General features: G+C 38.9%; 1 protein-coding gene across 4 annotated transcripts in view; it reads right to left on the bottom strand.

Annotated features, from left to right (window-relative positions):
* The window catches only part of RAB3GAP2 (RAB3 GTPase activating non-catalytic protein subunit 2), a 74,814-nt gene that overhangs the window by 20,556 nt on the left and 40,955 nt on the right, over positions 1 to 13,303 (bottom strand). For all 4 annotated transcript variants that reach the window (XM_019483157.2, XM_006272907.4, XM_014598050.3 and 1 more), the window contains 10 exons: positions 12,419 to 12,635; positions 11,927 to 12,070; positions 11,462 to 11,544; positions 10,615 to 10,679; positions 10,150 to 10,240; positions 6,772 to 6,899; positions 6,404 to 6,617; positions 5,835 to 5,932; positions 2,669 to 2,774; positions 1,093 to 1,253 (listed from right to left, as the gene is read on the bottom strand). In XM_019483157.2, coding sequence (XP_019338702.1) covers positions 1,093 to 1,253; positions 2,669 to 2,774; positions 5,835 to 5,932; positions 6,404 to 6,617; positions 6,772 to 6,899; positions 10,150 to 10,240; positions 10,615 to 10,679; positions 11,462 to 11,544; positions 11,927 to 12,070; positions 12,419 to 12,635 — 1,307 coding nt within the window. The remainder of the gene's footprint in view (positions 1 to 1,092; positions 1,254 to 2,668; positions 2,775 to 5,834; positions 5,933 to 6,403; positions 6,618 to 6,771; positions 6,900 to 10,149; positions 10,241 to 10,614; positions 10,680 to 11,461; positions 11,545 to 11,926; positions 12,071 to 12,418; positions 12,636 to 13,303) is intronic.

Here is a 13,303-nt window from a genome sequence, read left to right as displayed (position 1 = left end):
TAACAAAACATAGTATATGAGCTTTTTGCAGATATATTAAAGTTTTCATTTAAGGCAGGAAACATTAAAATTTAAATATACATCTATTATATTTAAGAAAACTTACCATTTGAATGTACAGACATTGACATTTCTGCAAAAATAAACTTCAACTCAAATTTACTTATATGTTATACATTTTGTTAAAATAAAAGCACTTTCATAAGATGTGAACAAAAACACCACCTTTGCCTGTGGAGGATCCCAGGACTTGTGACAAAAACACTTGGTTCTAGTCATGGGGGGTGCTAATTAGCACATGGATGGGGGGGTGGGTACCTGGAGTACACACGCATACTGAGCAGTGCTGAGCTGTGGGGCATGGCTTAAAATACTGCAGACTGCTGGGGCCCAGCACAATGAACTATAAGGCAAATCATGAGATTTTTGGCCTTGCATTAATACCATGAATAGTTTGTACTACATATAAATAGGTACAGAAGTGCTGCTTAAAAGTGTGTTTATGGAGAACCTTATGCAGCAGTATCAAAAAAGGTAAAATGCATTAATTCTGGATGAACCAAGTCTATAGGTAACCAAAGTAATTTTCCTATATGCAAATTACTACAGGTATGTTTATTTTAAGGGCAGTGTTTTCAAATTTGCCCCTTGTTCCCACATGCTCAGGGACAGTAGGGTCTGACAATATGGAGGGGAGGGGATGGGCTGCAGGAGGAAGAAGTTTTAGGAGGGGTAGAAGGCAAAGGGGCTACCTGACCCCCAGATTTATTTTCCTTTCTGTAATAGGGAGAGGGGGACAAATTCAAGGCAAGTCTCCAATAATTAGATCCTATACCTGGACAATTAAAACAAATTAATACATTTTCCATATATAGAACCTAATTATTGGGAGGGCCGCTTTGTATTTGGGGTCCCCTTATAGTCAAGTAAATACAGTAAAATACAAATGTTCACACTGTTGTTCATTTCTACGCCTCTTTTGTGCCCGTTTCTGAATGAATGGGAGCATGTTCCTCCTTCAAGAAGGCAACAGCTTTGACACAAATTTGAAACCATTACTAATGGAAAAGGAAGAAATCCAAGATGACTTACTTTTTTCTCTGCCACACTGTCAGTTATCTGTGCAGTTACAGCATGCCCAACATGTGCAGATAATAAGGCAGCTCCATTATTTTCAGACTGAATACAAGCTGTGCGCATTTGCTGCCACCAGGGGGAAATTGACTGAGAATCCCATGACTCATCTATAGCAACTGCAAAAAACAAATTGGGGGGAGAATACAAAATACTTGCTGTGTTAGGAGCTAAACTAGAAGAGTAACAACCTGCTCCTGGAAACAGAATTTACCTTCTGCAATTAAAATCCACAAGCTGATTAAATATAGCAACTGTCTGGAACAAATATAGTTATTCTACCATGGCCACAACATTACCTTTCCCTTGGCATTTATACCCAGATCCTTAATAGGATTTAGTACCTAAAAGGGTACATACTTTTGAAAGCAGGTGCCTAAAGTCCGCTTGGGATCCAAAACATCTCTACTCAGTAGCAGCCTATCCCTGGAGGAGCCTGGGCACCTTCCCCTTTTAATCTAAAGTATCCCTAGATATCTAAAGATTCTACCTTTTATTTGTCCCCAGAACATGCAGCCCAGCACCTAACTCCTGCCTATGCCCCACTGTGATCCAAGACCCAAGTCCCCCAAGGAGCCTCATCTGGTAAAATTTTCTAACAGCACAGGGTCTCCAAATACAGTTATAACTGCTCTTTCTTCAGCATACCCACCTTTTGGATAGAGCACCTGCCGAGGAGGTGAGATATTAGGGTTTGAAGCACTCACCAACCAAAGGAAATTCAAACTTACAACCCCAACTTTACAGGGAAGTGCCCTACTTAACCAAGCTACAGTAAGGTTGGGTTGAGGCATCCTCAGATTTTTCTACTGACATGGCATAAAAAACAGATGGAAAAATTCAGAGCCAGGAAGAGGGAGAACAAGAAAAGGCCTGGTTTTGAAATGGATAACTAGTTAGTGGGGGCCTTCTCCTGGGAGACAGTGGCTATGGGTTCTGATCCCTGCTCCAAGCACTGTTCATACAATTTTATGTTAAATGGGCTTTGGATCAAAAAAAAAACAGAAATAAGCCTTGGGGCACTACAGGAAGTTAAGATAAGGGGCAGAAGGCAGGTCTTAAAACCCTACCCCAGGGCTTGTGTTCAAAAACTGTTTTTGAACACAAGCTATACTATAGGGGCCTTCTTCTCAGAAGCTAAGATAGTGGCTGTAGAAAGAATAAAAAAGGGATGATGTTAATTCAAAATAATCTAAGAAAATAGTTTTTTTTTAAAAAGAAATGTATCACACAAGTGCTACAAGTTGACACTTGAACCAAGGTCCTTAAGTCTCAAGTGTTCTACCTATGAAACACAAAATGCTCAGCTTTCTGGACATTAAGTGACAAACAATTAGCATATATATGTTCTATCAAGCTATTAAAAGATAAATAATTGGTTTGTCAATGAATTGCGTTATAAAACAATTATAAAAACATGCTCATGTGCAGTATGTATTGCACAAATTTGTTAAACAAATACAGAAATTGCCATTGTGACTATTCCAGCAATCAACTGCATCTAAAAATGACATTAAATGAAAAAATACTTCACCTTTCATTTTGCTCAAAAGGGACAACATAGTGTGAAGGCACCAGACAGACTGCGGTTTATCTAGAATATCCTTTTCCTTGGAAAGCCACAAAGTGAGTAGCAGAGACTGGAAAAGAAAAAAAAAGTTCATAGATTTCATAGACATTCGGGCTGGAAGGGACCTCGGGAGATCATTGAGTCCAGCCTCCTGCCCCAGGGGCAGGAAGTCAGGTAGGGTCACAGGATCCCAGCAGGATAAGTGTCCAAATGCTTCTTAAGGCTGTCCAGAATAGATGCTTGCACCACCTCTGGAGGGAGCTTATTCCAGGCCTTGGGGGCTTGGACAGTAAAGAAGTTTTTCCTTACATCCAGCCTAAAACAGTCTTGGAGGAGCTTGTGACCGTTGGTCCTCGTCTTCCCTTGGGGCGCTCTGGTGAACAGACATTCCCCCAGATCCTGATGCATGCCCCTTATGTACTTATATATAAGTTAACTATTTAAAGATGGAAGAAAATTTACTTACAGCTCATTTAATGTTATTTTTTCAACATAGAGCTTGCTTACTGGAGAGGAAAAACGCATTATGCCTAGACCAAAATTATTATAAAGATTATGGCAAACTGCTATGTGTTTAGCAGTATGACTTTATGAAGGTAGAATGTTATACTCAAGTCGGGGGGTTCACAAAGGCTACGTGAATGGAACGCTTGCTGAGTATAAATGCACACAGCAAAAAAACCCCTGAAAAGTGGACTAAGGCAGACATTGGGAGCTATAGATTATGTTCCTTCTCATTTTGCCTTTGCCTAGATAATTATATGTACTGATCCATTACAAACCTGTTTTTCCTAAAGGTGTAGAATGTATTGCCTAAGATACAGCCTGGCATTAAATCCCTCAGAACATTGAGACCTGGTCTATACAAGAACTTTGCTGGTATAACAATGTCTATTACAGACTGACGTTTCAGCAATATTTCTATGCTGACACTGCTGTCACAGAAAAGCATTTTTGCTAGCACTGTATAAGCTGCATTTAAAGTGGGTGAATTTAAACTGGGGGAGGGGAAGCAGAGTTGGACCCGAAGCGGGGGTATCAGAGGTGCATATCTGCATCTGGCTGCTGGCAGCCTGGCTGTTGGCATATCTATGCTACTTTTCATAGCAGGAGAGACATGACGGAAACGTTTATCAGAGGGCTCCTACACTCCCCATTCATATAAATTAGGTCAAGGCCTTAGAACTTACGACCTGCAGAGCTCAGCATGACCAACCCAAGGGTGAAAAGAGACCGTGCATTTGTGTCACCATAACAATTCTTATGGCAACACAAGTAAACCGATGTCCATACCCCGTCATGCCATAAATGGCCAAATTTGTGGCTGATGTAGGTGGTATCAATTTATGCCACTTAATTGCAGCAAATGTTTTTTAGGTTTATGGCCACCTGCCAGCTCAGGCAAGCACTTCTGGGGATTTATGGACCAAAACCTGTATGCCATGGGAATAGGAATTCTTGCAGTGTAAAATGTACTCAAGGGCGTGCAGGATTCAGCCCCTGAAGCCCCAGGAGCACCTGCCTGGGTTCCCTCATTTGCAATTCCCTAAGCATGTCAACACACTGGTGTAGCCCCATTGCTAGGACTGCCCATTAGCTGATGGCCAGTCTCAGCAAGGGGGGAAACATGATACCTGTTACCCTGCAGGATCAATGGGTGATGTGTATTTTGCCTAATAAGGTAGACCAACTGTTCAGGGACACGTGCAAACGTTGCTCATTTGCTTCGTTTGGCAATGTCTATTCATATCCAAAGACAGATTTTTTATTTTTTTATTTTTTTTAACAACAATCTGCAAACTTTTTGCTGACGAGACTTTTTTTTTTTTTTTAAAACTGACTTATGTTTTACATAATGAAAATGTAACCCCTTTTCTCGGCTCTGGACAAGGGCCAGCTTCAAATTTAGGGGTTAAACACCATACCAGTATAGTGAAAAATGTGGTTGTCAGTTGTTTACAAATTATTAGTTTAAAAAAAAAAAAAATCTTGGGTTGACACCCTGCTTGTCTGCAGCAATGGTTTTATACTGTGCTGTCCCCACCCCACACCCTGATGCCCCCAATCACACCCCACACCACACTGTCTCCCAGCCCTACACTCATCAGCCCTGCTCCCCCAAAAGAAGAGTTACTTTCTGCCTACCCATGACCCAGGAGCGTTACAGACAAGCAATGGGAAGCAGCAGCAGCACATGGCTCGTGGAGGACGGGACTACAAAGTCCCAAGAGAAAACAAACACTCCCGGCAAGGTGCTGCACTCCTGCTCAGACGCCAATGGCGCTGCTCTGCTTTCTAACAATCAAATTCCTGGTTTTAATTTTCTTTCTTTGTCGTCATTTTTTTTTTTTTTTTAAATGGACAGCTCCATTTTTTTAATGTATTTTTACAGACAGTTGGCAACCCTGGCAGAGATCCTCTGGTAGTCATGTGGGCTGGACAGAGTGCCACTGGAAGTTGGGGGACGTGGTCTGATGCAGAATTCAGAGCTCTTGGGCTGTGTTGGTCATAGCCAGTAGTGGTGAGCTTGGCTCACCACTGCAGTCTCCAAACCCTTCTCTCAGACCCATTACTACCACCAGACCCTTCCTGCTGCCAGAAGACCTGTCACTTCCCCCAGTTCCACTGCCACAGCAGTGGCCATGACAGCCACCTCCGTGCCCCAGGCTCAATCCAGTCTGTGAAGAGCCCTGTAGTCCAGATCCATGGCCCCAAGTGAGTGTTCCTGTTAGACAGTAATTAGATTGATAACATGTTTAATAAGACTTAAAAACAACCCCTCTGTGTTATTCTGAGTTATATCCTTTTTGGTGTAAAACATGATTACACAAATGCTCTCAAAAAAGTGCTGCTAACTTAAACAGGAATATCCCAAGGTTTGAAGGCAAGGGCATTAAGGGTACAGCCATACAGCACAAAGCAAGACTATGACAGATACCCTAGCTGGCTCTAGGAAAGCTCTCTCAGATAAAAACAAATAAAGCCATGCTGCTTAATTAGACACATTACACTGTGCTGTGTTGACATGTTCTTACAAGCCAAGATAATACTGTTATATAGAGTGATCAACAAATGAAATTTCTCTGACATTGAAATTCTTGAGGAAAAACACAGAGAACATTATTCTTACCAGCAAAACCTGAGGACTAAATCCTGATGATTCCAGTGTATGGCACATTTCCTTTGTAGAACTCTCTCCATGCAAACATTTCCAGAAAAACAAGCTACCTAAAACAATCAACAGAAACAATATCAATGAAAGTTCTATGTGGTAGATCAGGTTTTGCACAGCCTGAGACAGAGGGCTTTAGGTTAACAATGGATTATATAACACTTCATCCTTCCCAGGTGGAGGAAGGGAATATTTACATAGAATTAACCAGTTCATAAACCTTTTTCTGAGCAATTAGAAGACTCATGCCAAAGAAGTAATTTGGTAAGGAGATGTTTTCAGAGGACAGGGACAAAATATTCGTTCTTGTACTCAGCCCTACTTGGCCTATCATTTTGAAGTACAGCTAAGTACAAGCCCTTCTTTGTTATTATTTCCTTTATTTCAGAATCCAACCTGGTTAGTTGGTATCTGGTACATGGATTTGGGAAATTCAAAAGTTAAGCTAAAAGAAAAGATAGTCTATTTTAGGGCTGCAATAACTCAAAAATTACCCTGGAAAACATTAGACCTTCAACAGTTCTTACCTAAAGCCACATACTCTCTTTCATCCAGCTTCTTCACATTAATCATGTCCTTTTCATATTCTAAATACTCCAAGAACATTTTTACAGACAACACGCTATCTTTATCCTCAGCAAATCGAACAGTTGGTTGGGTGTTCTCTTGTTTGTAGTTTTCCAATAATGTCTGAAACCTAACAAACTCTTTTTCATCTAGCCTGAGTAATTTAGCCAAGTCCTTAAAAAGCAGAAAGACAATAAAAATGTACATTAACAAAGATTCCAATCCACAAAATGCATCAGCCAAAGACAGGGGGAAAAAGTTTCAGAAGAGTCTAAATGCTAATTTCAACATACTGTACGTGAAATAAAAAAAATTTGAAATCACTCACGTTATCAGAAATCGGAGTCTCTGACTGCAGACTCAGAGAATTCAGTTTGCTGACCAACTCATAAAGATGAAGGAGTTTTAACTTGTTTGAGCAAAACTGCAGCAAGCCTTCATCCACAGACTCAAGTTCTGGTGAAAAGCACATGAATCTGAATCAATATTTTTATATGTATATTTCAATACGAGGGGAGGGGCGTGGGGGGGGGGGGAAGGAGAGAGAGAGAGACCCACACACAAATGCACTGAAATTGTGAAATCTTCTTTGCAGCTTCATTAAAATCCTTTGTAGGAGTGAAGTGACGCATGTCATGGAGTAATATTCTTGATGCTCTGCTGTTTCCATTAAGATGATATTTAATTCACACCAATGATCTTGCCCCAAGGCACATAAAGTATCAGGTTCATTTTTCATAAGTTTTATATCGCAACACCAAAACACAAGGTTACTACAAAGGACCTCTCCTGGTTTAAAACCAGTGCATATAAAAATAAAAACACCACTATGATACAAATGCTATAATTGTAATTATCAAGCAATTATGTTTTTTAATACAAGACAAGAAGATACAATGTTGTAACAGTTGTAGTCTCTCAGTCATATTATCAATGTATAAACATGTCAAGTCCCTCACTAGAAAGTTAAATATACAAGCTACCAAGATCAGATGTGCAAATGAACAACTCTGAGAAATCAGAAGACCTCCTGTTGCATTTGAATTCTACAAAGTTTAGGAAAGCAAATTCTGACTGTGTTGTGGGGTCACCAATTGTCATTACCACAGGGTTCAGAATGAAAGAAAGCACTCCAGGTCTCTCTATCAAACAAAGTCAAGAGTATCCTCATACTTAGTGCAAAAAGTCTAATGCAAGCTGAAAGGTTTGATGTTTTCCATTTTGCCTAAGGCAGACGATTTCAGTTAATTGGGTAATCCAGACTGTCAAAGAAACAAGAACCTAATAATTAAGGACCTTGTAATATGCAATTTTAACACACACACACAAGCAATCAGACACAAAAATGTCTAAAATAGTAGCCAACACTTTGCAATTAGGAGCTTTTCTAGATTGCATAACTACTACTCAAAATGTAGAGAACCACAAACAAGATACCACCATGTAAACTAGGACACAAACTCACAGCACACCCTTAGTAACTGTCTACATGCATACGTCTCTTACATTACTAAATCAAAGGCGGCAAGGCTACCTCACATTAACCAAAGTGAGTGAGTTCATGGACAGTTACTGTGAAATAGCTGATAGTGCAAGTTAACACCCCATCTTAAAACATGGTAACCTGTTCATGGCCCCCTACTCAGCTGCTTTTCCTTCCACCTATTTATCAGATACTGAATTCAAGAAATGGAATTAGGCAACAACAACAAAATCATTTGGTATGTTTAATTTCCAACTCCATATAAAGGAAAGCAAGCTAATTCTTTAGGAACAAAAGTAGTTACAGCTACTCCTTGCTTAACATTGTAGTTATTATGTTCTTGAAAAATGCAACTTTAAGTAAAGCAATGTTAAGCAAATCCAATTATATCGCAGTAGTTACCTACTAGCAGGCGGCCAAAAAACGTTATGATCGAACGTTGCATGACTTTAAACGAGTATGTTCTCTAATAGATCAGCAACATAACAACATGGTAACCGGGACAACATTAAGTGAGGAGTACCTGTATTCACTATTTAAAGCAAATTTTGTATCCCCAGGACAGTAGGAATGTGTAACAGCCTTATCCTAGAGTAGCAAACTGTTGGTTGCCATTACTGTGCTGGGCCACTAGGCAACAAGGGAACAGGTAATAGCTTTAAAAATGGGTCTCTTAGCTGCAATTAAAGAGAGCTTAGGATACAAAACAGACACCAGTGTGACTTACAGTGGTACAAAGTTACTAGGGTTCTTTTGCACAGTGACTTACACCACTTTAAGACCGTACATCTTGTGGCCATTCCAGTTTCACATCCAAGTAAGGGTAGATAATGCCACTGTAAACATATAATGCACCTGCCTCTTTAGTGACATTAATAAATGCACATGGCATTGAGAAAGATTGTAAATAAGATGTTCCTATACAAAACATCATCTCTGAATAATCTGTGAACATCTGTGAGCTCAAAGAGCTTTCCAGCATACAATTTTCCCTCTATGAAGCTCAGCCACCTCTTTAACACTCTGCTATTAAAAATCCTGGAAACAAAGAAGCCCTGTGCAGCTTGCTACAGATAATCGATTGACCTTTTTCCCACAACAACAGCATTCACATAGGCCAACATCTGTTCACTAAATATATTTACCCATAGTGTCACCAGCAGATATGTTGCTATTCTTGAAAAATTAGAAGGTGGGCACTCCAACCAAATCTGTTTTATTTTGTGACCAGCATGACATAGTCATGTATGGAAAAAGAAGGTGTGCAGAAAAAAAAACAAAACACACACTTCAGATTACAAAGAAAAATCAATTAATATATAACAAAAATAAACATGCTTTTCCAATTCTGTAAGCATTGCCATTCTACTGTTCTCTGTGAAAATAGCTTCTTGTAATAGCCTATATTTTAGCACTTCCTACAGCTATTTAAAAACTAGATTCTTCTCCCCTAAGAACAGGCCAAAATTAGACAGTAAACTCCATGGGTGAAGTGTACTTCTGTTAAAGAATTAAAAAAAAAGGGAAAACTCCTATTGACATGAGTGGGCAAGGATTTCATCACAAGGAGCTCAAGTGACAGAACGCTGCATCATATAGGGCTTCCTTCACTTATGTAGGGCAAAGAACAGTGTTTTCTACGCACAAGCATTCTGATATCCATGAACAAATTTTGTCTATTCACTTCATTCAGTAATCTGCTACGAACGATAATGCCATGGGTCCTGTTCTGTGCAACGCTACTACTGCACAGAGGCAGAAACTGAGTATAGCTTATTTAAACATACAAAGTACTCATACATACAAAGTAATGAGCTAGTGAAAAGACCGTATCTGTATATACAATTTAATTACTGGCAAGACATTGTAGGAACACACTAGATATAAATGTTAGAACATAGATATATCAATTTTTATTTGCATTTGTATGAAGCTAGTTTATATTATTGTCTTTATATACATAAAGCATCAACTTCATTACTCATGGATTTCAAGTGAGAATTATTTCAGTGTGTATTTTGAGATGTATGGCAAGTGAAGCAATTTAAACTGAAAAACTACTGGGGAAGTTGGAATCAATGCCAGAAATACTTGGCAGAAAAACCAACCAGTTGAATTTTGAGGGAGTGGTAGCCCACAGATAGCTCCATCATAGCAGTAGCCCAGCTTCAATGCCTTAACATGGATACAACTGATATCTTTACAAAATAAACTTGTACCTACCTTGATTTTTTAAGGTGTCCATCAATGTCTGGGTAATGTTTGTGAGAGATGAGAATGGCACACGTTCACTTGCCAGTATTTTTTCTAAAGCCTATTAACAGAAATTTAACAATGAAATTTTTCCATTCTATTTCACTTTAGTTCTAAAAGCATGCAAGGAATCTGTAACTACTTGTTTTTATACATATTTGGAAAAATTTGAACCTGCAATGAGGACAGCTCTTTTATTGATAGGTTTATACACCTCTCTCAATTTTACCATGGAAGGGATTTTGAAGTCACAAATCTACTTCATTAATTTTATGTGGTATGTTACAGAAAAAATGTAGCAAACATACAACACAAGTCCTTAAGCTTTGCTAATCAGTGATCTAGGAAAAAATTAAGAACATTGTGAAAGGTTTATAAAAGATTTATATATGAAATTCTTTCCCAGTATGGAAGTCCCATTCTCAGAACATTCACCTGTTTTTTTGTAGCTGGGTATTTGATATCAAGAATTAATTCCTTTGCTTCAGCTTCAATCAACTCTACAAAGAAAGATGATCAAATGTTTAACTCACATTTTAAGACTGGATTCTAAAAAGCAATTCATGCAGTTAAGATGCATACTTTTAATTGTTTGGTGTGATATGCTTGGAGGAGCTGACATCATACATTTGGAAAACTCAGCAACTGAGTGTTTGTCTAACTGTACAAACAGCTAAAGTTTAACTTCATAATTAAGTGCTGAACAGACCCAAAAAATCCAGATAAGGACATGCAGCACACTGAAAACTCTCTTTTAATACTGTTTTGCAGGGTAGGGAAAATCATTTTAGGTTAGCTGTTGACCTAAAGTGCACTTTGCTGGGAGCACCATAGTTATAAGAAGGTTTCTCCAGGTAGCTTCAAAAGTCTGCCACCTGTCTGTACCAGTCTGGTACTGGATAGCTAGTATTAAACAAATATCTCAGAAACCAAGAAAAAAAGATATCTTGTATCCCATGGTAAGTCATCAGTGGAAATCAGAAGCGAGTTGGACATCCCCACCAGACTAAAATGTACTTGTCTAGACTTTACAGGTTAGAAAAAGAGAATGCAACAAGTGCACTCAAGGTTCTTACCCTATTTAGAGTACTCAGCACTATTCTAATCTGATTGTCACCTTTTAAAATGCAACCTCAAGACTTCACTTAAGACTAACAGACACTAAAATGGCATGAGGTGTTAGCTGTCCACAATTCACATATGCCATATACAATAAAGAGTGGATATTGTCCAAGTCAGTAAATGAGGCGTTAAGAAAATGCAAGGTTTAGGAAAAACCTACCCAGATTTGTGGTTTTAGCTTTGAGTAAAGCACTTAATTTCTTCACTAGATGCATATCCTTTGCTCGCTCACTCTTTTTATCACTGGAAAAAAAGTTTTGTTTTTAAACGTACAATAAAAACACAGTTTAAAAGTTCTAGTAATTATATTTTTCTTTCTTAACATTATATTCTCTTGAGAAAATCATTTTCTTCTATCTCTGGTGTGAATATATAAAGTAGCTGCTCTAAGCTGTTGTAACAAAGTCATACAAAAATATTTATACATTTTATTTTACTTTACTCAGAATGAGTAGCACCTTACTTTATACTGAGACTACTCAGGGATTAATGTACTATCTACTAAAATAAAGAATAGCAGCATCTGGCCTTCTAGTCCCAAGTCTTCTTTGCATAAGTTAGTCAAAATTAATTGTATAGAATTTTTATGTTATAGACTGATTACAGAGAATTCAGTCAGCCTTACCTGAGTGCTAAATGGAAAGGTACATGAATAGTTTTCACACTTCCAGATACTGGGTCGACAAGACAGATCTGGTAAGTCTGAGGCTGCCAACCCTGACTGGTCACATTGTTTAAACCCATTATTTTATACCCAGGGTACAGCAACCTGAAAGAGACACAAATAATGCTTTTACACTGAAGAGTGAGATTGCCAACATACCTTGTTTAAATGCAGGATGAAAGGAGAGACTTTCACACAGCCAGCACCAGCATAACTAATGAAAACCATCAAAACACCTAATTACATGATGATGCATACCAGAGGGGCAAAGACAAAAGTGGCAATGTTTATTTATAAAATAAGAGCAAGCTACACTTCAGACCAGTATCAGATGTGTTAAAAGCAACTAAAAAAAAAGTCTACCAACACTTGTCATTGTAGACACTGGCATGAGGCTGCCTGAGATGTCAATCTAGCATTGGCTAATATGTCAACATAGTGAGCCTTTCTTACCGACAATGTTTCCCAACATTAAAGGCACCAACTCGGGGTCCTTGCTGAGTACTCCACACTTCCAGGATACCTCTCCTTGGAGCATAGATTACAAGAAACTGTGCCACTCTACTTGGACCTTGAGCATTCCCAAAGGGAGAAAAATCCAACTTTTCAGTCTCTCGTTCATGAAGGTCCTCTACTGTCTGTATCCAGCCAATCTGTGCATCACGGTATCCTTTGGAAAAAAAAGAGAGAGAGACAGAAGTCATTCATTCTTATAAATGGATTAAGTTACAAAGATACATCAAAGCCAACTTACATTACTACATTAGCATGCTAATTTATTTTTTTTTTCCAAAACAGGACTGCTGGCAAGTATCCATATCAGGTCATTGTTCTGGAGACTCTTGTAAAGGATTTGAAACACAAAACATGGCCCACAACAGTGTTCCTTACGAACCACCTGCAGAGCTTTTTCAAGATAACAAGATAAAATGATTCCAGAGAAGCCACTGAGGATAGGACAATCAGGCCTGAAGCAGCCTCCCCCGGGTCTGAAGCTAATTCAGTGCCCAATGAAATCTGTGGAAAAACTCCCACAGACTTCCTTAAATAAAGGATCATAGTAATAGGCAACTGTTGATCCTTCTAGATCATGGTATATGCAGAAGAGATGTTCAGGACCTTCGATGAGTATACCTAGGCAGGAGTATGGAGACCTATGCAAAGGTAAAAAGACAGGAATTTCCTTGTAAATTTCTGGATCCCATGCAGCTCCCAAAAATGTGTCGTTGGTGGAAGCCTCCCATCCACCCAAATAAACCCCCCCAAAAATGGTTACTCTGACAACAAAACCGTTTTTTAGCAGTAAATGTAACTAATCTAGACACTTCCTCACACTCA

The sequence above is a fragment of the Alligator mississippiensis genome, chromosome 1 (assembly GCF_030867095.1).
Source record: "Alligator mississippiensis isolate rAllMis1 chromosome 1, rAllMis1, whole genome shotgun sequence".
Taxonomy (NCBI): Eukaryota; Metazoa; Chordata; order Crocodylia; family Alligatoridae; genus Alligator; species Alligator mississippiensis.
The sequence above is the reverse complement of the archived record's forward strand: the minus strand, read 5'-3'. Positions and strand labels throughout refer to the sequence as shown.